The 25,115-nt window shown below is 44.9% G+C and overlaps 1 protein-coding gene across 1 annotated transcript in view; it reads left to right on the top strand.

The window, feature by feature from the left end:
• LOC139219919 (caskin-2-like) overlaps positions 1 to 23,937 on the top strand; it is a 48,386-nt gene extending 24,449 nt beyond the window's left edge. The window contains exons 4-21 of the mRNA XM_070851928.1: positions 955 to 1,052; positions 3,142 to 3,287; positions 3,884 to 3,979; positions 5,836 to 5,969; positions 8,410 to 8,518; positions 8,724 to 8,832; positions 9,022 to 9,116; positions 10,829 to 10,946; positions 12,548 to 12,676; positions 13,955 to 14,082; positions 15,295 to 15,376; positions 18,292 to 18,365; positions 18,446 to 18,556; positions 19,345 to 19,446; positions 19,685 to 19,823; positions 20,093 to 22,360; positions 22,456 to 22,693; positions 22,778 to 23,937. Coding sequence (XP_070708029.1) covers positions 955 to 1,052; positions 3,142 to 3,287; positions 3,884 to 3,979; positions 5,836 to 5,969; positions 8,410 to 8,518; positions 8,724 to 8,832; positions 9,022 to 9,116; positions 10,829 to 10,946; positions 12,548 to 12,676; positions 13,955 to 14,082; positions 15,295 to 15,376; positions 18,292 to 18,365; positions 18,446 to 18,556; positions 19,345 to 19,446; positions 19,685 to 19,823; positions 20,093 to 22,360; positions 22,456 to 22,693; positions 22,778 to 22,877 — 4,276 coding nt within the window. The 3' untranslated portion in view covers positions 22,878 to 23,937. The remainder of the gene's footprint in view (positions 1 to 954; positions 1,053 to 3,141; positions 3,288 to 3,883; positions 3,980 to 5,835; positions 5,970 to 8,409; positions 8,519 to 8,723; positions 8,833 to 9,021; positions 9,117 to 10,828; positions 10,947 to 12,547; positions 12,677 to 13,954; positions 14,083 to 15,294; positions 15,377 to 18,291; positions 18,366 to 18,445; positions 18,557 to 19,344; positions 19,447 to 19,684; positions 19,824 to 20,092; positions 22,361 to 22,455; positions 22,694 to 22,777) is intronic.
• The last annotated feature ends 1,178 nt before the right edge of the window (positions 23,938 to 25,115 follow it).

The following is a 25,115-nucleotide window of genomic DNA, read 5'->3' as shown; positions in this document are numbered from 1 at the left end:
AATACTTCCTTAAAAGTAAGAAAAAAGCAAATTGCTTCTCCTGATCTGTGAACAGATTTGCTTTGTGCCTACTTAATTGTAAACAACATATATTTGTCCATCTTGGGATCCTGTAGAAATTATACCTCAAACTGCACTGGAGCAGTTTAGCTGTTTAGCATACTTTGGTAATCCACGCTGAGTGAAAGTGAACACTGTGGCTTTTTCAGCACGTCTGCTGGTATCTCTCGAGGAAGCTACAGTAAGTTCTCTTTCCAAATGCATCCAGGCTGTTTATTGCCACTGGTTCCCAGCAGCTCAGGGCTTCCACTCTGACTGCCCGAGGCTGTGTGAAATCACCTGAAAGCCCTCTGTACTGTAGTTATTATTTTATCCCCACATGTGGGGAGTGCGCTGCCTTGGAGGGTCACCTCCTCTGAACACGAGCTGTGTCTGTCGCCTCAAGCAAAGGCAAAACTTTTTGCTAAGAATTTATGCCTTTAATTTCACCCTCTGTGGAATATACTGCGACCTGACAGCCACCCAGAGACAAACACACACATTTCACCTCTGAAGCTTTGATGAACTCACACACACACACACTCACACACTCACACACAGAAGATCTTTATCTCAATGCAGTTTTGATGTGGGAGCATATACATATATATGAACAAACACACTCTCTCTCTCTCTCTCTCTCTCTTCAGTCTGAAGTGTTGCTTGGTGGAAGGGGGGATACACACTCATAAAACACAAAAATTCTTGTTATCTGAGGCTGCAGATAAGAATTTATGTGCACACACACAAAACTTCACACATCTCAGCCTGGCGTTTTGAAAAGGGCTCACCTGTTGTAAAGTCATCAGTATGATTTATAGCACCTCTCATCTCCTTGTCTTTTCCCCTTCTTGCTTTCTCTTGACCCCCGCCCCTTGTCTTTTCTCTCCCTCTCTTTTCCTCTCTCGCCTACAGATTCTCAGCGCTGCACCATGCCGCTCTGACGGGCACCACGGAGCTGCTGTCTCTGCTGCTGGAGGCCCAGGCCACGGTGGATATCAAGGACATAAACGGTATCGCGATGGCAGAACGACTTTACCAGCTGAACTTGTGTCACCAGACAAACCCACAACTTAGAAAAAAAAATGTTCCTGCTAGGGAAGTCAGTCGGGGTTAAATTGTGCCTGAAACTTCCTCAACAGCTTTCTGACACTCAGCTGAAAATAAGTTTGACCCATATGAATAAATCTGGTTCACTTTGAAGTTTGTCTGCCATGCAGTGACAGCAGTGCTACAGCAAATATCTTCAGACTCCAAGTGGAACAGATATAGTGGAATTTGTAGCTGGAGTGGCAGCAGAGACCAGAGGCATGTAGGCGTGCTCATAACTGTGTGTGTGTGTCTGAGGTCAGCTATAGATTTTTGAAGGACCACTGAAGGTTGAATTTACTTCTTGGCACTTGCTGTCAGCCCGTCAGTTTTGAATCCAGGGCTTCATGCATGCTGAGTGGAACACACACCGGCAGCATCATGTAGCGTCACACCAATTGAGGCCCGTAGCGTAACTCAGACTTTAAAGACTAGTCAATGTATGCCAGCCAGGATTTAGCGATTTTGGGCTGCAAATGTTACAAAACTGCTGCTCTTCTGAAGCGTTGATGCAGGATGGTTGATGTGGAGAAACGGGACAATGGTGTATCCTGATGTATCTTCGCTCATCACCCTGTAATGATGTCAATGATGATGTTGCCAACTATTTTTCAATGGAAAGAAGCTTAAGTATGTCAAAAGGTCAAAAAGTAGTTCGATGGTGCCAGATTATGTCATATGCCTGTCGTCATAACTACTACATATCTGTGAACGACATTTTTAAAGACGTTACACCAAACTTACTTGACTAACAAGCTGTGTTATTAGCAGCTAAATCTAACCTCTCTTAAAAAAATTACATTGGCTGTTGTCCAGATGGTGGAACGAAAACGTGAAATAAACCATTAACCTATGGGAAAAAGAGCAGAAGAATTACATTCCACAGTAAAAGCCTTCTGTGACTGAGGCAACTGTAACTGTCATTCAAACCACTTGATCATGAAACAATCTGTGTCGATCTGTCAGACCAAGGTCAGCACATGACTTTGATTTAGTCATCACATCATACCTGCACTTGCTGTAATTAATCAATGTAGCATGAGGGTCTTTAGGAATCTCTAGAATCACAGACGGCAGAGCTGGTGCTGGAGTTGGTGGGTGGTGCCTGCTCAGGGAGCTGACCAATCAGAGTAGACCTCAAAGAGACAGAAGCTAATAAGGGGCGTTCAGAAAGTGGGTGGAAAGAGCAATATGCTATATGCACAGTAAAATAATGTGTTTTTTGAACAATAAAATGGGACCCGCAAATACAAGTATGACCCTGGAAATGAGCACAATAGGCCTCCTTTAATGTGAAAAGTATTGCTTGTAGAGATTAACTCTCAGAAAAGTATCACCCAGGTCTGCAATTCCCCTTAGCTCTAAAATGTGTTTAATGGTCTTTCAGGGTATTGTTTTGATTTTATGACCCACAACTTTATAGAGTGAATTTTGGACTTTCATTGGGTGGCCAGAAACACAATTTCTGTGTTTGTCAACTGTTTGCTGACAAAGTTGAGTGTCAATATATCAGTGTTGTGTTTACTGCCACAAGACTTTATTTTGCTGCCCCAAGTAGCAAAAAACAATGAACCAATGCTTTAAACTTTGCAGACTTGCATCCTCAGTAGAAAGCAGTGTTGCAGAAGAAGTACTTGCTAGCCTTATACTTCAGTGGAGCACTCCACTGATTTAGTTTTGTAAAGTTGGATGACAGATTAAAAAAGAAGAATGGACAAAATCAGTGGGAAAGACATTCTGACTTTGAGACCCTAATGTCGGTCAAGCTACAAAAACCCCTCAGTCCTACCTCCCATAATGCAACCCGATAGTTTCTTTTGTCAGACCCTTCCTGTTTGGTTAACCCTGATGACATTACTATGATATCATCAGGTTTATACTCTCACACCTGACAAAGTTTTCCCAGAGCCACCGAAGATCATACACAACTGTTTTCACTGGCTGAGTGGTGCTCCTCATCACTAACTGACAAAATCAGTAGTGCTTCTTTAACACTCATGTTTGTGTCTCTAGGCATGCGTCCCCTCCACTATGCAGCGTGGCAGGGTAAAGCAGACTCCGTCTTATTGTTGCTGAGAGCCGGAGCTTCAGTCAACTCCCCTTCCAATGACGGACAGATACCGTTACATCTCTCTGCTCAGTATGGACACTATGAGGTGGTGAGTACACACACACACACACACACACACACACACACACACACACACACACACACACACATACACACACACACACACACACACACACACACACACACAGGCAAACACCTCAGCTGCCAAAGGCAAAGTTCCAAGGCATTACCAATCCTCCCATTTCACTGAAATCTACCCCCTTTGTGTCCCAGCCGATATTGTGCACCAACAATACCAAGAATACCATTATTGTGATATTACAGGTTTTTCACAAGAGTCTAAAGGCAGTGAACACACACATTCCTGTCCTCTTGCCTCTTCTGTTTGGCTCCTGGAATGTCTTAATGGACAGTTACACATATCATGCACACACACACACACACACCTCAACCTGTCATATAAGCCATATGGAGACCTGACCTCAGTACAACACCATTAAACATAATACTGACTATCTTAAACACAGGCCACACTAGAGCTATCATATGTTCCTCTCCTCCGTTCGAGGACAAAACATGAACACACAACACACAGAATGTGTTGGGATGAGTGGCATGTGAGTACCTGTGCATAATGCATGAGGTGATATCACTTACGTTATCCTTTCTCCCTTTCTCTCTCAGTCAGAGATGTTGTTGCAGCACCAGTCTAATCCCTGCCTGATGAACAAGGCGAAGAAGACTCCTCTAGATCTGGCTTGCGAGTTTGGGAGACTAAAGGTATGACAGCTGCGTTGGTCTTTTATGAAAAGCAAGTGTTTCGACATTGAGTATCATCCATCTTAAGCATGATGTATTTGACACAATTTATTTAACCGTAGTCCTAAAATGACAGGATTTTACTGGGAAATTTGGCCCGGTCATCATCACTGCCATCATTAGCAGAACCAAATATCAGCACTAGTCCTCAAGACCCAAGAGATGTAAAGTGTTGTGCAAAAGTCTTAGGCAAGTGTGGAGAAATGCTGTAAAGTAAGAATGCTTTCAAAAATATAACATTCACAAAATGCAAAGGGAGCAAAAGAAAACTGAATCAAATCAATATTTGGAGTGACCACCCTTTGCCTTCAAAACAGCATCAGTTCTTCAGGCACTCTTGCACACAGTTTCTGAAGGAACTCTGCAGGTAGGTTGTTCCAAACGTGTTGGAGAACTAACCACAGATCTTCTGTGGATGTATTCTCTTCATGTAATCCAGACAGACTGGATGATGTTGAGATCAGGGCTCTGTGGGGGCCACACCATCACTTCCAGGACTCCTTGTTCCTCTTTACGCTGAAGATAGTTCCTAATGACACTGGCTGTATGTTTGGGTCCTGCTGCAGAATACATTTGGGGCCAATCAGACGCCCCCCTGATGGGATTGCGTGATGGATAAGTATCTGCCTGTGTTTCTCAGCATTGAGGACACCATTAATCCTGAACAAATCCCCAACTCCATTTACAGAAATACAGCCCCAAACTTACACAGAACCTCCACCAGCTTCACTGTTGTCTGCAGACACTCATTACTGTTCTGCTCTCCAGCCCTTCAGTGAACAAACTGCCTTCTGCTGCTGCCAATTATTTCAAATTTCGACTCATCAGTCTGGAGCACCTGCTGCCATCTGACCTTGCTGATGCAGTATAACTAGCCTTGTGTCATGTTGCTGTGCTCTGAAAGCTGTTAATCTGTATTCTATATCTATATGTATTGTCTTCATATTCTGCTGAATTGTACCTGTCTGTAAGAGTCTGTACCAGATTTTCTAAATTGGAGCTAAAGGAAAAGTGAGGGGATCAACAAAGTGTGTAAGATTCATCCTACTGAGGCCTGTCTGGTGCTGTGGTGCTGTTGGGGACCTCGCAATGCCATTTGGTGAATTCTTTTGAGAGACTAAACCTCCATGCAGTAAACTGGTTTATTCATGTAGTCCTTCTAATCCAATTATTTGCCTGTAAAAACGACCCATTTGGCCCTTTTTGGATGGGGATGGCCTATGCCAAACATGAACCATGGCTTACATGAAACAACCCAGCTAAATTAAGCTTGTTTGAGCGAAAGGAGAATAGGCTTCAGTGGCTCGTTTTGGACACACGCACACTGTAACGTTAAAGGGATTGCACATTGCTGTGTGTTTTACTGTTTCTCTGTCACATCAGCGGATAAGCCTGGCTGTGAGATGTATAGCTGGGCCTGTAATTCAGAATTAGACACACACACTTCCTATGCCTGTTAAATGTTCTCCCGTCTGGTCTGAGTTTGCAGTTTAGCTGTGAAAGAATAGGAGGCTTTGGGCTGTTTTTGTGGCACAGACTTTGTGAGTGAGTGAGTGTGTGTGTGTGTGTTATCTTTAGACAGCTGCTGAGTAGTGGATAAGCCTTTGTGTACTTGCTTGACCCTATATATAAGTCACCATATATATTATTCAAATCCATATATTTTGGCACACAATCTCAGCTAGCTTGGTTTTGCATGTATGTTTAAGTATCGCTAATACTGTAATTCTTGTCCTGATTCTGCCACTCTTCGGTTCTCACAGCCCACACTTCATCTTCATATTGGTGTCTTTTTTTTTTTTTTAATTTGTCCTTAGGTGGCTCAGTTGCTGCTGAGCAGTAACATGGTGACAGCGCTGTTAGAAGGAGAGGGAGGGCTTGACGGGGTGGACTCTCCATCCACCACACCCCTCCACCTTGCAGCCAGGAACGGGCACAAAGACATCATCAAGTAAGATCACAGCGGGGAGCAGTGTTGAAATGGAACTGTGATAGAATTCACATGTCAATTTCTGCCCTTTCATCTTTCCAGCAGCCGCTGTCCTCATTTAACTGCAGCTTCCACTACTGTTGCTGTTAATTCTGTTACCGCTGCTGCCACTGCCCCTATAGGTACTGTTAATACTACTGTCACAGCTGCCACTGTAAGCCCTGCTGCTTCCACTTCTAATGGCTCTACTGCAGACACTACTTCTACTGTTAATGCTACCAATACTAGGGCTATAGGTGGTGCTACTATTACTATTATAGCTGATACAGCCTCTGCTACTGCTAATGCAACCACCATTAAGCAACGCTATAACTACAACTACTACTGTTTTTACCATTTCTAACACTCTTACTGCACTGTCACTGCTGCTACTACAACCAAGTATCAATACTACTACTACTACTAGTGTGGCTAGATCTGCTACGACTGCAACAAGTACTTCTACCAGCAGTACCACAACAGCTTTTACTACTACTGCACCAATACTAGTGCTGTGCTACTTCTTCTGCCACCTACACTACTTTTACAGCCACTACTATAGCTGGTGCTACTGCTACTACAGCTACTGATACAACGCACCACACATGTGTCAGCCCTTAATTCACAGCGGGAACATTTCCCTTCAGGTAGCACCAGAAAGCAAAACCAGGAACAATCTCCACATGCAATAAGAACACAGTCTATACTGTAGTGGTATTTAATTGCAGTTACTCGACACTCTCTAGATACCCCAGAGCAGCTTGGTTTTGTCTGTGTAAATATGTATATGCTCAGCCAAATCACTCCACCCTGCCTCTCAGACATGCTGCTAACGATTCCAATCCCAAATGATCAAATCTCTTTTGCAATACCCTCTACCATCCTCCTCTCTCCTTCTCCTGAACTGAAAAGTTCAATAGCAGACACACAGGAGAAAAGGCAAGCTTTCAGCACAAACAGAAAAAAGAAAAAAAAAATCTACTGCATTAGTGCACAAGTTTATTCAGAGTTTGCTCAGCAGAATTTGGCTGTGATCTCCCACTACGGGATTTATATCTCTTTAAAGACTGCCATACTCACACAGCAGAGGTCTTACAGTACCTACTTTTTGTACAGCTGAGGAAGCTTTCTAGGTCTGGTTAGAACTGGGGCTGCAAACGTTTGTACACAGACAACCAGGAGATAAGAGTTCGTCTCAGGGAAGACGTGAAGATTTTTGTTAATTTACTATCATGTATGTATAAACTCAATGTCTCTGGGAAGATAAAAGTAATTGTGGGTTGATTGTGGGATAATTCACAATCAAATTCGTTGCCCTGGTCTATACTTAATGTACACATACAGTGCAGTTTATTTAGAGTATATATATGTGTGCTGCTTATATGCACGACAGAGACGGAGAAGTCTAAGCTTTATGACATTCAGCCTTCTTGATCCTTCATAGCAAGATTAAAACTGTTGCCGCTGAGTAAAGGAAGAAGGTGCAGGTTACAATAGCTTCGCCTCAGGCTCCTTTTTTCATCACACTGCTTGGTTTAATATTTCTCCAGTGCATCCAACCCCTCTGTGGTGTCCCACTTACTGTGATCTCGTCAAGAGTGTTTGTCAGCAGCATTCACATTTCACAAGTCACCATTAAGCTTTTTACTCAGAGTCAGCTCAAACCAAAGGCTGGTTTCATTTTTGCAAATTCAAACACAGTTGACTCATTCAGTTTTATAACAGGGTTCCAGGGCCACTGTCAAGAAACAGACAGTTTTCCAATTAAAGTTCATTTTTAGAAGAATATTATTTTTTTTTTTTATTTCATGAGTTAAAATTATGACTTGATTCGCAACGTTTTTCATCATGCTTTTCTCCAGCTATCACAACTTACTCTAAAAATCTCCGTTTTGTTTTTCTCTAACAGTGGCTACATGTCCTACTACAACTACAACATGTCCTCATGTTGTTGTAGTTGTCCAGCCTGTAATCAGCGCTTTACAACACTGCAGTAACATGCTGTAACAAAGAAATGCAGAATTGTAGCGTCCTCTGGACACATTAGGGTCAAGAATGTGCTTGGAAGGTGTTAACACTCAGAAAAAAACATGAATCCAGCTAACTAGTGCTTCAGTTCTTCAAAACTTATCTCAACATTCACACAGTCAGCCAAGGACCACCACCTCCTCCTCCTCCTCCTCCTCCTCCTCCTCCTCCTCCTCCTGTACTGCTCTCTGGATACGACGCCATCAGCATTCCGACATCTGGGCCTCTGACAGAACCAGAGACTTATTTGTTAGCTGGTGTGTGTGTGGGGGTGGATGAGCGGGGGGTATAGCTTAATGAGATGTTGCAGATGTCTGTAACAGTTGAATGGATGAATCTCTGTCTGAGTGTCGCCTGCAGTCTTCACACGAGTGTCTCTGCTTTGACCTCCTAGGTTGCTGCTTAAAGCCGGCATTGACATCAACAGAGCCACCAAAGCGGGGACGTCTCTGCATGAGGCTGCCCTCTACGGCAAAACTGAAGTTGTGCGGCTGCTGCTCGATGTAAGCAAAGATGGAATAAACAGAATTGATATATTGATCTTTTTGTGCTGAAGGTGTAGATAGAAAGGCTGTTTGAAACTAGCACAACTTCACACTACAAGTCCAGTGTTATTCTTTAATAAAGGGTGGAGGCATTTGAGGGAGGGTTTGTTTTAAGAGTGCAACTCACCCTCAGTAATCCCATGGTTTGCACGTGTGTGTCTAGGCGGGCATCAATGTGAACATGCGCAACACATACAACCAGACAGCTTTGGACATCGTCAACCAGTTCACCACCTCCACAGCTAGCAGGGAAATCAAACAGCTGCTCCGAGGTTGGTAGCTCTTAAAACATTTTTTGATGGTTTAATGAAATTAAATGTGGATGTTGAGACAGAGGCAGGGGAAACGGTGTGGGAGAAGTTGCTAAATGGAGAGAGCGAGGTCAGAATAGATTTCTGTGAAGTAAAAGTAGCCATTTGTGCCTCCTGACGATGTGTCTGTATCTGTCTGTCTTTGCGCAGAGGCATCAAGTTCTCTCCAGGTCAGAGCGGTGAAGGACTATTGGAACCTCCACGACCCCACTGCTCTTAACCTCCGGGCTGGAGAACTTATTATGGTACTGTTTTTGTCTCTTTATGTGCCTCTTTGTGTTATTTTTGTATCTGCATGTTGTTTAAAGCCTGCGTAATTATGTCTGGAATTTAATTGTGAATTTTATTATTATCCTGATTTTTAGTTTGTCAAAAATGTACATGAACTCCATGAAATCTGGTAAAGATTGGGGGTGAAAATGTCAGTGTTGCTTTCAGCTCATTCATCTCCCTGGGTTGGTTTCCTGGAGGTGGGGGCAATGCGTAGGAAAATACTAAATGTATTGGTGACTAGCTGCTCATCCATGTGTGCCTGACCCCAAAATCACATCAGACTCATAAGTGATACTAAAGCCTCGAGAACAGCCTGACTGCGGTGCTGAAAAGAGTTTATGGCAAAACTATCTTGTATCAGAAATTCACTGGACACAATAATTTTCATGCAGGGGGAGCATATGGGTAGAAAACAACATTGTTTTTATTTACTGATTCATTCGTTTAATTTAGCCATAAATGGACATAATCAGTATTTAGACCCATCCCTGAACAGACTCCACCTCATCATATCACCCTAGCATCACGCTGCAGCGCTGTATATACACTGAAGTATGCACGAGGTTCTCGCTTCCCCACTACACATTCTTCTGTTATAAATCCCAGTTTGTGTGTGGAACATGAAGTGTGCATGGTTTTTATAAGCATGAATTGTTTTAACGTCCCTAGAGAGTAAAAACAGGTTGTTGTGTCTGGATTTGCGTCACACACACATCTTTGGATTGATGCATTTGTAAAAATAGAAGTTCATTTCTGATGGAATGACTGACAGACGTCACACTCCAGAAACACTTAAGCCGCTGGTGTGGATTGTCTTTAATGGTTCCGATTTAGAAATCTCATTTCATATCATATATTCTTCTCCAAGTGAAGGTCTGTTGTGTTTTGTTCGTGTTTATTTTCATGCAGGAGTCTTATCCAGGTGTATCATGTTATATTTCCACAGAGCGGAGCTACTGTAAAATCAATTCAGCTGAAATTAATTTTGCAGCTGCTGGCAGCTGCTTCACTCTGCCTATTCATTGACAGGGGAATCACAGACAGTGCAAGGAGATGAAGACTTTTGTGAGCGAAGTCTTTGTTGTTAGGATTTGTGTGGGATGTTGCAGGGTAATTTAGTGTACCCTGCTCAGGAGACCACAGCACAGAAACAGGCACAAACTTGCTGCTGTCACTCTCTCATCACCAGCTTGTTTGCTCTTTCCCCCACACACACCGTTTGCCCTCACTCGTGTGTTTGTGCACACTGCTGTGTATTTTGATATCTTAATACGAGTCATTGTGACATCCCCAACTCCTGTATGAACTCGTATGTTGTTGTGCGGTATCCTGTCACAAGGCAGAGGTGTTTGTTTTTATCCTCTCCGGGCATTTTGTTAACACTCACAATGAATAGACTGTACTTCCAGCTCATTGGCTCTCTCATTATGGTCTCAAAAGCGTGCCTCGGGGAGTCATACACAGGACACGCATACTTAAGAGTTGATGTACAGTTGACAAGGGAAACCTTTTTCAGCAACTTTTTTCTCGCTTCAATTAAACGTCTCACATCAGTGAATCATTTGTTAGTGATTGTTTATGTTCCATTCTGGTCTAATGTGATTGTGAATCCTTGTGAGGCTAATGCCGCTTGGAGTTGCACAAACATCTCAGCTGAAGCGTGCTCATGTTTTGTTGGTGTCAGGTCCTGGAGCAGCACTCGGATGGCCGCTGGAAAGGTCACATCCATGACACCCAGCGGGGGACGGACCGGGTGGGCTTCTTCCCCCCTTCAGTGGTGGAGGTCCTCAGCAGGCGAGCAGGTAGACGAAGCAGCAGCGAGCACAGAGAATCCACAAGCACTCAGACACTCACGTACTGTACTGACGCACAAAGTTCTTCTTCTGCTGCTTTTTACTACACTGCATTTATTTGACACCTTTAGTCACTTTGCAGATTAAGAACTCTTATGAAATATTATGTATTGCTTTAGATGAAATGACTCAACAGTATATAAAGTTGAGCATTAAAATTCATTCTTGATTTATAAAAATAAAAAAAAACACCAAAATATTGGTGGCTAAATGAGTAAATGCTGCTTCTACATTAATGAATCCAATAGTCCAATATATTGTGATGTAACACTCTTAAAGGAGCCATCCCCCATCCACTAGTTTGTGGCCTATATTGTTGAATGAAAAGACCAAAAACTAACTGAAAACACAGAACATAGAAAACCTGGTGTCAGGATCTGTTATTGCAGCAGCTGCTTACCTGGGCACATAATGAAGCTGTGTGTTTGTGTGGAGGCAACAGGGTATATACACAATGTACAGAGGAGGTAGGTAGGAGTCGGGGTTCCAGCAGGAATAAATGTTTACTATATCATACTCTGACTCTAAATTTGTCCCAGGGCCAGATTAGACCTCGCACGCTGGGGGCTTGAGCTGGCAGAGTGGTGCTAAAATGGCTAACTTAGCCCAGGGCCGTGGTTATTTCTGGGCTAAGAATATATCTGGACACTTGCACAAGCAGGATCTGTCATGTTGGCATGCATGGTCACTGGAGGGTTCAGTGTGCTTGTAAATCGTCTGATTTAATCCCTGTGAATAAAAGGAATATGATCCCTACGCTTGTTTTGCGGCTGTAAAGCCATTGACATTCAAACAGAAGAGTTCCAGTAACAGCAACAGACATAGATGCGCACACACAAGCCAAATACTTCATTTCTAGATCCTCAGCAAGCCAGGCAATGCACACACACATACACACACACCAAACGTAGATACTCACACATAGAGACACACATTAATAGGATTACTATGGCCAGATTGCAAAGTGTCAGCTCAGTGCTAAAGCCTTCACAGTCTACGCTGGGATATCGTGTGCTCTGTGTGTGTGTGCGTACGTGTGTGTGTGTGTGTGTGTGTCTCCTCATGCTTGAGGGAGAAGAGACAAGAGAAAGAGAGTTTGACTCTAAGTCGGTGACAGGCTCTTTGCTTATGAGGCAAACTCAGCAGTATGTCTGTGACTGTGTCTGTGTGTGTGTCTGTGTGTGTGCTTGAGCATTCTGATAATGTCAATGGTGTCAGCAACCATGGACCAACAACACACAAAGGAAAAGTAAGCCCTCTCAGCGTCGCTGGTGATCTTACACTCCCATTCATCAGCCTCTTATGTAACACCAGAGGGGATTTACAGTGAATTTGCCCTTTTTAGCTGTTGTTAAATGTACTCAATGAACAAGAATACATGATAAAGTTCATGATGCGCTCACCAGACTTAGAAAAGGTGGTTTTCGCCATAGGCCTGCTGGCATCCCTGTGCATGCCGTCAAACTGACAAACACACATGCATGCACACGAGCGTCTGTCCCTCACTCATGCACACCAGCCTCAACCCAAACCTGTCTCCCTGACCATAGGGGGCACTCTCTCCCGTCAAGCATCAGTACCCTGCCACCGACAACATTATGTATCCAGAGCTCCTTCGTCAAGCCACGGACACGCCCCTCAGACTGATGACTCATACACCCACGGCTATGATCCCACAGGTACATACACACACACACTCACCTCTCTGTCCACTCCCTGTGACACATTCATGTCCTCACTGCCAATGATGGGTGACTGAACAGGCCTGCTGGGCACAGGGCTGTAGGCCTGAGGGGCCAGGGGGCTCCTGGGCTAGAGCCTCTGCCTGAAGCGACTGTTAACATTTCTTGTTGAAGAGTCAGTTAAATGAATCCAAGAAGATGAAAAGCAACTCCATACAAAGCACAACCACAGACGAGCACAATAACAAACATGACCGCAAAGAGACACAAAGTGACAACAAGCAGAAGCACAATGACCGCAGAGACACAACACACACATAAAGAGACACAAAATGCCCACATAGAGAAGTGCAGCGACCACAAATAGAAACAAAACGACAAAAAGAGAGACGACTACAAATGACTTGCCCGTCTCTTTCAGTCTGAGGGTTTCGCTCCTATGAAGGAGAGGTCAGGGGCCTTTTAGATGTCTGTGCCAAAGGGCCCGTTGTCTCTTAATCCGTCCATGCTCCCAGGTTTCACATTTCCCTCCCTAACAGCACCCTGATCCCAGTCTCCTCTCGATCAGTCCTCTGGTGCCAGTGTCGGCTTGATAGGTTCACTCCCAGCTACAGTGTGTGGGCTGTACAGTGAGTGTGTGTCTAAAGTGTGTGTGTGTGTTTGGTAGGTGCTCCACCTGACAGTCAGCTCTCAGCCCCAGCTAGTCCTGCTAGCCCCACTCAGGACATTTGGGTCCTCAGGAGCTCTCCCACTGGTAAGGGTGTGTGGTCCCAAACCCTCCGCCACCCCACCGACCCTGTGTGAACCTGTAGACCAGATCCCATCCCAACCATTTCGATAAACTGGGTCTCTTAAAGGAAGCTTATTCCCATCTGTATCCCTTTATATCACAAAGCCTTGACTTTACCCTGCAAATCCCACGCCATCCCATCCCCCTTCAACCCACACCCCCAATAATCAGGTAACCATGTCCCGCAGCAGGATGTAATGGTAAGTGAGTGGCACCCCCTTACAGCCCTTTATTTAACTCCTGTGTTACTCCTCACTGGTGTTTGTCAAACTAATCCTTGAAGGGTGAATAGTTGCTAATGACCTGTTCAAGTAGTTTTTTTGTTGTTTGCAGTGCACTCACACCACATTACTTGCCTACAAATGACACCTTACAGTCTTGCTTTGTCCCCTGGCTTCATAACCCTGAAATTGTCTACAAGTCTCATTTTACACGGCCATCTGTCCCCGTCTGTTTTCTGTTTCTCTTTGTTGTGACTCTCTCAGGTGACAGGAACAGTGTCGGCAGCGCCGGCAGTGTGGGCAGCAGCCGCAGCGCTGGAAGTGGCCAGAGCTCAGAGAGCGGCCACAAACAGAATGGGACTCAAAATCGCCACAACGCTGACACTAGCAAGGTTAGAGCTGCTCAGAAAGGAACGTTTTAATGCAACATCATGTGACCAGTCATGGTGCATATTGTCTGCGGCGCACTACAGTTATTCTAGAGCAGGGGTGTCCAAACTTTTTTCACTGAGGGCCACATACAGAAAAACATCCAAAGGGCTGGGCCACTCACTAGAAGTGAGCTATGCTGCTAACTTTAATCCACTAGAGGTGATGTATATCGCCTCACCTCTAGTGGATTAAAGTTGGCAAAATCAATCAAATGTAAATCAATCAAAGGTAAATTCTGCTTGATAACTGTATGATTCAAGAAAAAATACAGCCTTTCCATTAGTGGCCTTTCATTTATTAGTTGTGGTACAAGCTGCTCTTTGCCTTGTAGGCTCTTGTTCAGGGTGTTAAAGTGATCAGTGAGATCCACTAAAAATGCCAACCAGAGAGGATCACTGAGCTCATGAAGAGCTCCTTCTCTCTTCAAAACTGGTCCATTTCTGATCTCAGGGAATAAAACCGCTGCAGCACAGAGCCACGACTTAGCCAGCACCAGCACCAGCACCAGCATCAGCATCAGCATCAGAGAGGGAAGCTTGAAATAGTCTGTGCTAGAGCCCTGGTGCTCGAATTAACAGTCTTACCTCCACTTTCTTGCCCCTCTGCGGACACCGTAGATTCCTTTGCGCTCTCCTGTCCCAGCTGGAGCCCCATCTGTCGTACCTCCACACAGCTCGTCCCATTTAAGTCCGATCATGCCAACTGCATCTGGCACAGCTTCAGAAACATCCTCACCCGTCGTGGTGCTCTTTAGCCTGCTAACATCCAGCAGCTCCTCCGTAATGCAAAAGTGATCTTCATTAGTTATTAGCTGTGCTCTCATCACACACTGCGTCTGAAACTTTCTACACTCACTTGCTCTCTTACGTTTCCTTAATTCTGCCATTTTGGGTCACCTGTGGCACATTTCTTCTTCTATTACTCATTTTATAGAGAAGCTGCCTCGTTCAAGACAGTTACTCCACCTAGTGGTGACACTAAGAAGTACAATACAGTCCAGTGCAGGTTCCATGTGTGGGCCGTGTTACAATACATTTTTAGAATTTCCTGCGGGCCAATGAAAATTGGTCCATGGGCCGCAGTTGGCCCGCGGGCCGTAGTTTGGACACCCCTGTTCTAGAGGTTTAGTGGTGCTCTTTGTTGCATCTACCTTCATGTTTTCCTGTGTGCAGCGGGCGCCCTCTGCTGGTGAATCAGAAGACCATCTCCACATTGCAGGAGCAGACCTCAACAAACATGCAGATGGAACCACAGGTTAGTCAGGGAATAAAACATCTTCTGTCTGACACTTATAAGAATATCTTTTTTGGTGTTATAGTAAAAAGGTTTTGTATGTGTTGAATTTCCTGACAGTCCAGACATACAGTACAGACTCGCAGAAGTGTTCGCACTGCAGTGTCACGTTCACATGGCTGGAGAACGGCTCACACTGTCTATGGTTAACTCCCCATGCAGCATTATAACTCTGGTTACTCCCTCAGCATTATAACTGTGCCTCAGGTGCCTGTCAGGTGCCCCCGCTTGGTACTGCCTCATCCACTGCATCCATTGAAAAGCTTAGGGAAGACGCAGTGTGTTGCAAGTAGACAGTAGACACTTTGGGGATGAAAACCTTGGTTTGTTAACCTTCCCACCCTCTCAGATGAGTGCGGTGTCTGTCATCCAGTGTCCAACCCCCCATCATATCATTTCCAGTCTCATGAAGCCTGAGCTTTAATCCTTTTCTGACACCATGAACTTTGCTTTGCTCTCTGCACTCTGTGACTCAGCTGTCTGCCCCTGTTGCGCTGTAGCTGCAGCTGCAATATATATATGTATATATATATATATATATACATATATATGTATATATATACTATTTTCTACTATGATTTTATTTCTTTTCAACATCCTAAAGTCAACCATAATCGATGATAATTCATGAACCCTATAACTTGCGGTCATCCACATCCTCTAAAAGGTGAAAGACTGCTCTCATCCGTTGACAAATCTATATTTAATCATATTGGACTTCATTTTCAGTATTACTGTTTTTTTCCTCTGAATATTATAACTTTTGTAGAAATTACCACTTATTTATCATAAAACCATGAGTTTCTCATAATATTTTAAATTAATTGTTGTACTATTCACATTCACTTTGAAAGATGCATATATTTGTGTCCTATCTTGTAATTCTGCCAGTTTTCTTCTCGACCAAATTCTTAACTAAGACCACCTCATTTCCTGAGCATTAGATACATTTTAGGAGCATCCCAGTAAACAGCATCAAAGCCCTACCCACCACTGTTGTAACATCTGAAACATCGCTGAACCTACAGTGGAATGTGACTAAAGGCAGCAGCGGTGCTTTTGTCCCGCAGATCGAGCTTTTATTGTTTAGTTTTAAAGGAAATGAGATTGAAGGAGAGAGAAAAGACTTACCTCAGCTCACCATAGAAACCAATAAAACCACAAGCTACTCCCAACCACACAACCCATAAAAGCACCCGATCACCTCTCTGAGGAAAGACAAAAGAGTAGCCAGTGTGTCTGTTAGATGTGAAAGGCAGGTGCACACACATGCTAGAGAGGAGGCTTTTAGAATGTTAAGGAGAGACATGCTAGGTGAAGCAGAGGATCTGTGTTGACCTCAGGCTGAACAGGAAGGAGGGTTAAAGTGAAGGAGAAGAGAAATGAGCAGTGGAAGGGAGGGGTCAGAGGGAGGAGACAGAACAGAAGCAGAAAGAGCAAAACATATTTGTTAAACGAAGGAGAAAGACGGAGGGAGGGAGAGAGAGAGAGAGAGAGAGAGAGAGAGAGAACAGATTAGTTGACTAAGCTTGAGGAAATGTCTGCTCTGCATGGAGGGTAAGCAGAGGGAAGGATGAAGTGCCAAACATCAGGAGCTCCGCCGCTCTCCTTCCTCCTGAAGGGTAAGAAATCATGATCTGATGAGGTGGTTGGTGTTTGGAGGTGTGTTGAGGCAGTGAGACTGTGCACATGAAACCAGAGAAGATGTTCCTGATGGATTCATGCTGTCCTGAAGTTAAATGTAAGATTTTCTCAGACAGTCCAGTTTTTGCTGTCTTTCTTCTAAACAGTTATTCAGGTGCAAAGAAAATCTCTGTAAAAAAAAAACAAGCTTTTTAAATGTAGACTTCCATCAATATTTCATATCAGTCAAATGCTCTGCAGAGTGAGACTCTGTCATCTTTGTTAAGAGCAGGATGAGGCTTGACCCAGATATTGATGAGGTTTTGTCTCTTGCCCCGAGGACAAATACCTCTTCACTAGGTGCTGTTTTTACTCTCAGGGGGAAAAGAGCCCCTGACCTTCACAACCAAGTAGAAAAAAATAGAACTCCAAAAACAGAGCAACTGGGAATTGCAGAAAGAAAAGCAACAACAGGGACAGAAAAAATCATAAAAAACCTTCAGACTGGCCTGACCAAAGTTGAAAAATAGTCCCACTCTGTGTCTTGTTTGTTTAGTCTGCACACAAACAGAAATGTAAAATGTTTTGACAGTTTCTCCATCTGCTGTGTGTACTAGTGTCTGTAGGCCTGGCTGCAGTCAGTGAGCACAGATTTTAGGACAGGGGTCTGTACAATCAACCAAATGACCTCACAGTGGCAGCAAGGCTCCAGGACATCTGTCCGTGTGAGCCTGAGTGTCCAGAACTGTGCTTTTCTAGATGATGATAATTAAAAGGTAGATGGATCCTGTCAGGAGCGTTGACTCAAAATGATCAAAACGCATGCCTCAGGCAAAAGACAGGCAGAGATGGAGAAAATGGGACGGAAGGTGCATTCCTCAGAGATCTGTGGTAATGTGTCATGGCTGAAAGAAAGATGAGTCACCGGTGTGCTCAGTGGGTTTTCAAATCAAGTAGGTGTAGGTAACACATCTTCACTCACCTGGAGAGACCCCCCCCCCCCAGACAGCTGCACAGAGAACACTGATTCAACCTGTCTTAATTTACTGAGTTTGACATGGCTGAAATGAAGGCAGACTATACTTGTAGCTCAAACGAGTCTTATTTTCAGAAGTGTTCTCCATACTGTTGAGCCTTGGTTCTGCCTTTGTCTGGGTGAGCCTGCTTTGCTGCCCCTGCAGCCGCTCACAATAAAGCACAGTAGAAGCTGTCGTCCCGTAGGATTGATCATGTGTGTGATGTGTGTTTTCTAGGTGGGTCCCGTCGGCAGGTCAACGGCACTCCTCAGAAAGGCTTCGTGAGGCCGGAACATCTTCTGGAGGGCAAGGTGAGTTTCATGTCAGCAGTGGTTGTGAGTGAGTGAGTGAGAGAGAGAGAAAGTCTCATAAATATTCACCTCTCTGTTAGGACTCTGAGGCCATCTACCAGTGGCTTTGTGAGTTCCAGTTGGAGCAGTACACATCCAACTTCATCAGCGCTGGATATGATGTACCTACCATCAGCAGGATGACCCCTGAGGTGTGTGTGTGTGTGTGTGTGTGTGTGTGTGTGTCTCACAGTTAGCATTGCTGAATCATTGCCAATTGAGACAAAATGTGTGAGATGGAGGTTACTGATTGACTCTATCCTGATTTTAAAGTTTACATTTAGATCCATTGTTGTTGTTGTTTCTTCATTTGCTTATTTGATTTCAACATTTTTGTCTGCTATGTTTTCTGAGCAGTGCTCAGCCATCGTTATATTTCTTACCACCTTCTATCTCAATCAATCAATCAATCAATCAATCAATCTTTATTGATATAGCACCAATTCATAGCAGCGTTATCTCAAGACTCTTTCCACAAAGAGCAGGTCTAGACCAAACTCTTTAATTAGAGAGAGACCCAACGATTCAGGAATTCAAAATTAAGGATTCAAGAATTCCCACATGAGCAGCATCAGATGTTATATTGAGCAACAGTGGAGGAAGAACTCCCCTTTAACAGGAAGAAACCTGGAACAGACCCAGGCTCAATGTGGGCGGCTTCTGTAGGGGTCCATGTTATCTCCATTATCTCCGTAATGTTGTCTGCAGTTTCCTACATGTAAACTGGCATCTGTATTAATCCTACTGTACTCTGTAATGTATGGAACACTGAGTGCTGTGTTTAAGTAATATACTTAATCTCAGTTGTGATGACTGTAATATGAACACATATATGAATATTCATTGCACTGTAGCAGTCAAAATATTTGAAAGATGAAATGTCCTCTCTTGTAAGCAGCCAGTCAATAAACAACTGAAAATCACATGTTCTGTTCTTCAGGACCTGACAGCCATTGGAGTGACCAAACCAGGCCACCGAAAGAAGATCTCAATGGAGATCGGCAAGCTGAGCATCCCTGAGTGGCTGCCTGATTATATTCCTGTGAGACAACACCTCTGATGTCCCCCTCACATCCATGAAACACTAACGCCCATGAAATGCAGCTCCTTCTCTTGGATCTGTTGTAATACTGTAATCGTGTCTAACGATAACAATCGTGTGCCATCATAGTCACATGACTGATCTCTGTGAGTCAGCAAAGCACAACATACCAGATGGTTTGTGATTTGTCTCATTGCGTCCTTCCCCTGTCTTTTTTGTTCTGTTTGTCACTGCTCAGTCGGAGCTGGGGGAGTGGCTGAGCGTGATTGGACTGCCTCAGTACCAGAAGAGATTGTGTGACAATGGCTATGACTCCATAAGTATCGTTAAAGACATCACCTGGGAGGACCTGCAGGAGATAGGCATCACCAAACTGGGTGAGGAATTGGACCAGATTTCTAATTGATGGGTGTTTGTGGTTTTTCTCAAAGGGTGTTCTATTTTTTAAGGACTTTATCAACAATTGTCACATTCAAGAGTGTTGTCTTCAACAATGCTTGGAGAATTAAGGGATATTCAGTGCCTCCTTGAAATTTCCACTTATAGCCACAGAGGGCGCTGTCCAGCAAAAAGTTCATCATTTTGTTTAAACCACTGTGTGTGCTGTACTCAGTAGATTGTAGCGATTACTATCTCTCTGTTTCAGGCCATCAGAAGAAGCTAATGTTAGCAGTTAAGAGACTTTGCGACCTGCAGCGTTCTCGTAACCATGGTGACAGAGCTGGAGGCGGGACTCTCCGACGAAAGCCCCCCGCAGCCCTCGAGCTGGTGGCCATAGAACACACGCCCGCACACAATGTGCGCACTCACATTCGCTCTGACGCTCCTTCTGACGACTGCTGCCCCTCCCCTCGCACCCCAAGGGCCCTGCTCTCCTTCCAGGACAGCGAGTTGAGCGCCGAGCTGCAGAGTGCTATGATGGGAAGGGCAGGAGGAGGAGCTGCTGAGGCGTTTGGCCTCCGGGGCGTGACCGCTGTTGCAGCTATATCCGCCATGTCAGTCAGTCAGGAGAGCATTAGCACACGTTCACGGGGATCAGGGAATTCTGGGAATTCAGGAAATTCAAATTCAGGATATTCTCAAGACCATCAGGCTGCACCATCTTCAGCCAGAACATCCAGCCGGTCAGAGGACAGTCTGGGGTGTGGTGCGGGTGAGGAGGCCAAGCATGGCGAAAGCAGTCCTGGAGGCAGAAGTAGGCAGAGACCCACAGAGATGTGGGAGCACCAGAGTCGGTCCGCTACCCCCAACAAGCTCCCATTCTCACCCCTAACACCTCCTCTGACCCCCAGCAAGATGCCTCGCTTTGCTTACCCGGCTGTCCCACCTAAGGCCAAACACTACCAGTCCCCTAACCGCCCCTATCAGCCTCAGCACCACCCGCCCTCCTCGCCTTGCTCTCTGTCCCCACAGCCTTCCCCCACCCAGAAGGCCTTCAGTTACCTCCATGCCCAGGCAGGAGGCATCAACGGAGCTCCATGGGGGCTCTCCAAGCCCCTGCCAGGAGCAGTCCCTCTGCTGGGACCCCTGCCTGGACAGGGCACATCTGATGACGCCCAGAGAGGTCCGCACAAGAAGCGCGCCCAAAGTCTTACTCGCTACGCTCTCTCTGACGGTGAGCCAGACGAAGATGACGATGTTGCCCCCCCCTGTACCTCTGCTTCCTCTGCCGTCTTGCCCTCCTATGCCACCCTGTCGCGCAGGGCGGGGCGTGGCAGCATAAACGGCACAGGGACTCAACGCCATATCAACCGCAGCCACTCGTTCGCCGTGCGATCCCGGCGCAAAGGCCCACCTCCGCCACCGCCAAAGAGAATGAGCTCAGTAAGCAGCAGCCCGACTCGCCAACCTGGAAATGGGAAAGTGGTCGAGCCAGAGGTGAAGGGAGGGATGGAGACGGAGAGTGCAGGCAATGTGAGGAGCATTGCAGCCAGGCTAGAGGGAAGCAGCAGCAGCAGTCCATCCAGGAGAATAGACATACCACCAACTCATATCCCAGTTTCACCTGTTTTCAGCCCTGTTTCCTCCCCGATTCCACATGGGATGACTCCTCACATGATCCTACAGCACTCCAAACCGTTTCCTGCCCTGGGCCTGGGGGGCTTGAGAAGGACAGGAAATGAGAGGACAGAAGTAGAGACTGACAGACAAAGAGTCGGAGGCACAGAAGAAACATACATGGAAAAAGAGAAAGCCAGGAGAGGTGAAAGGATATCAAAGAGTGCTACTGCATCGCCAAAGCACAGCTCCAGTGACCATCTTCCTTTCGCTGAGGAGGGCAACCTCACTATTAAACAGCGGCCCAGAATAGCAGTCGTCTCCCGGGGAGACACTGAAGCCAAGACGCCTCCGGAGGGTCCAGTCCAGATCCCGAACAGCCTGGAGCTCCCAGAGTTCAATCTGAAAGAGTCTGACACGGTGAAAAGACGACACAAACCCAAAGACTCGCTGACACCTGAGGAGGCTACCACCCCCAACAGCGACAACCATCCGGAAACCAAGAGCCCCCACACACATGATGACATCTGTACGCTGAGTGACGATGAATCCCAGAGGCCGGGGAACGTGTTCCAGAGAGTAGGCTCAATGGGAAAAGGCCCGAAGCCTCCAGTGTCTGCAAAACCTTCCAGTCCGCTCAAACAGCCCCCAAACAGTAAACCAACAACCCCCCAGAAAATAGTCCCTTCAGGACAAGCCAGTGCACAAACAGCCATTCCTAAACTAACCAGCGTACAGATTCACACAGTATCCCCAAAGCTGGGCGGTAGCATACACACACAGACGTGTATTCCCAGCCCCAAACCTGTGAAACACCCACTGACGGTGATGTCCAAGCCAGAGAGTCCACAGAAAGCCCCTGGGTTTTCTGTATCCAGACTCCCTCAGCCTGGCATGGCCCCAGCATCAGCAGCAGGTAACACCAAAAAAACTAAATTGGTTTTGTGACTTTACCTGCCTCATGGGGAATAATATTTTGGATAGACTAATCTCTCACTTCTTGTCCCACAGGACGGAACCTCACCACGGTCGAGAGCGTAGCTTTCGCTGTTTCTTCCTCTCCAGCTCCGGCTGCTTCATACCCCACCTCGGCACTACAGAGTCAGGTAGGGAAAGCAGGGACACCCCTGGCTGGTGCGGCCGGTCTGGAGGTGCTGGCTCAGAAGAGGCTGGAGCGAACCAGTACGTCACTGGAGGCTGCTCTCAAAGTGGTGGAGAACAAACTGGCTCAGGGCGGCAGTGTGGATGGGTAAGGACTACTGATGCACCAACACATGCTGCTACAGCGGTACTCTATCAGTAGGCTTGTAACATGGTCCCGTCTGCTTCACAGTGGCGGCGGCAGCTCAGTGAAGGCAGCGGGAAATATTCTGGATGACATTGGCAACATGTTTGACGACCTGGCTGACCAGCTGGACGCGATGTTGGAGTGACACCCTGAAACACTGCCTCACAGGGGTGGAGTTCCACAGGGCCTCCAGCAAGCGGGACATCAAGACGGACCTCTGATGCTGGTAAGAACAGAGAGAGTGGAAGGCTCAGCGCCTCGTCACGACTCTGGATGAATCAGTAGGTGCACATTTGAGGACGTCCTGCACAAGCTTTCCCTCAGTATTGCCCAGTTTTTCAACGCGAGCACTTCGCCTTAGGACCCACACCTGGGAATGTTATTGGAGCAACAACAAACAGCAGCTGCAAGATCAGCTTCCAGATGTCTGTGTGTGTGTTCAGTATATAATCACTAAAGGGAATGAGGGTCCATTTTATTCATGTTACCTGTAAATGTATAGACAAGTCTATGGTGGCACTGTGTAAGTGTGTAGTCAGATATCTTTATACCGAGTTTATTTATACGTCTAAGTTTGTTTTTAACAAATGGAGTTCTATGGACTGTTCAAATCATTCTAATGTATATTAGCATTACTGTGTTATATATATATATATATATACACACTGCTGCTTGCTGTCTATAACATGTAGAAAAAATGTTTATTGTATTAAAAGCGGCATATTCCATTTGTACGTACTAGATTAGATTTGACATGTTTTTACCAAAGTCTTTTCTCCTCCTCAGGAGGTTTCTGTCAGTGAGGAAGCATCCTCTCTTTAAAGTTGTTTTCAGTGAAAAGATGTTTTTATCAGGTGCGACGGCTCTGGAGTGAAGTTGATTCTTTTTGTAAAGACTCTGGAGCTCAGGCCACCTCCCACTGTCCCACAGTGTGGAAGGTTTTACAGCTCGCCTCAGGGTGCTATGAAATGAATTTACTGTAAGTGTTCCATTTCCAAAGAATGGGAGCTGCTTTTAAAGATTTCAGCAGTGGCCTGGTACAAAGGACTTCAAGCAAGGTCGACCCTCTGAAAAGAGGAGTTAATTAATCAAAGTGACTGAATACTGTAAGACAGTGGAGATCACTGTGTATCATCCTGGATATATATATAGATATATATCTATATATATATATGTGTGTGTATATATATATATAATCTGGAGTGGGCCACTGGAACAATTACAGACTTCCATGTTAAAAATGTTACTGTAAATTTATGAATTAAAATTGCATTTAAACTATACATTATAAAACTGAAATTATAAAGAAATAATATAAGTTAAATTTACCAATTGACATTTTTTGTTTCCTTATGTTTAACATTTAGTAAAGTGTCATAGTTCAGTTTGACAAAGCATTTGAAGACCTGCCTTTAGATAAAAGTCTTTAAATTGAATCGATCACCAATGGAAACTGTAAATGTCCAAGTACAAGTCACAAGATTTTATATTAATTTATGTGAATATATTTTTATTATTTTGTAGCTTTTAGTTTTATAATGCATTATTTAAATGATCTCCGTACGTTCCAGACTCCGGAGAGGAGCAGGGTCCAATCACAGAGCAGTTTATCGCAGCCACACGTGTCAAAGGGATCGTTGAATTTATGGTTTTGGAACCATCAACCTGTTTTTCTGTCCCTTCAGTTGTTACGTTGTGTTACATCTTCCTCCTTTACTTTTTATGCACCTTAGACTACCCACTGCACACCGGGATGCTTTTCTTATGAATCCCAGTCAGTCACTCACCCACCGGCCTACACTGTTTGAAAGATAAGCCATCTTTAATCCTACATTTGTCCAACATTCTGATTGTTTCAAACCAAACCCAAAGTTTCTCCCGAAGCTTTTGCTGGGAGATTTGAGGGTGTTGGCGTGTTTTTAAGACAACACTAAAGTTGTAGCACTGTTGGTTCCTCTGTTCTACTTGGATGGACGCCTGTTTCTTTTTATTTATATTCTAACGGAATTGTGTATCATCCTGGAAATCATTAAAAGGAGAATTTGTACTGAAGAGGCGGAGGTGAATTCTTAATGCAGTGTGATTATGTACACAGGAAAGACGTCTTTCCCTGGGAAGTAAATGATCCACTAAGTTCACCAGACGGCACCAAAACATTGAGCTGAATGATGCCAAATAGTTCCAGAGCTAAAGGAAAGTGGAGTTTGGTGATAATTCTGTCTGTTCATGTTACCCTGAGTCATTTGGTCCATTACTATATAAAAATATTAGTTAGTACAGCTTTAAGATGCTTTTTTGTCCAAAGACTGGTTCAAGAATTACAAGAATGTTCTACATCACAATGTTACATTAAAGAGACTCACTTTCATTTGATCCGAATGTT

Source organism: Pempheris klunzingeri, chromosome 20 (assembly GCF_042242105.1).
Source record: "Pempheris klunzingeri isolate RE-2024b chromosome 20, fPemKlu1.hap1, whole genome shotgun sequence".
Taxonomy (NCBI): domain Eukaryota; kingdom Metazoa; phylum Chordata; class Actinopteri; order Acropomatiformes; family Pempheridae; genus Pempheris; species Pempheris klunzingeri.
The sequence above is the reverse complement of the archived record's forward strand: the minus strand, read 5'-3'. Positions and strand labels throughout refer to the sequence as shown.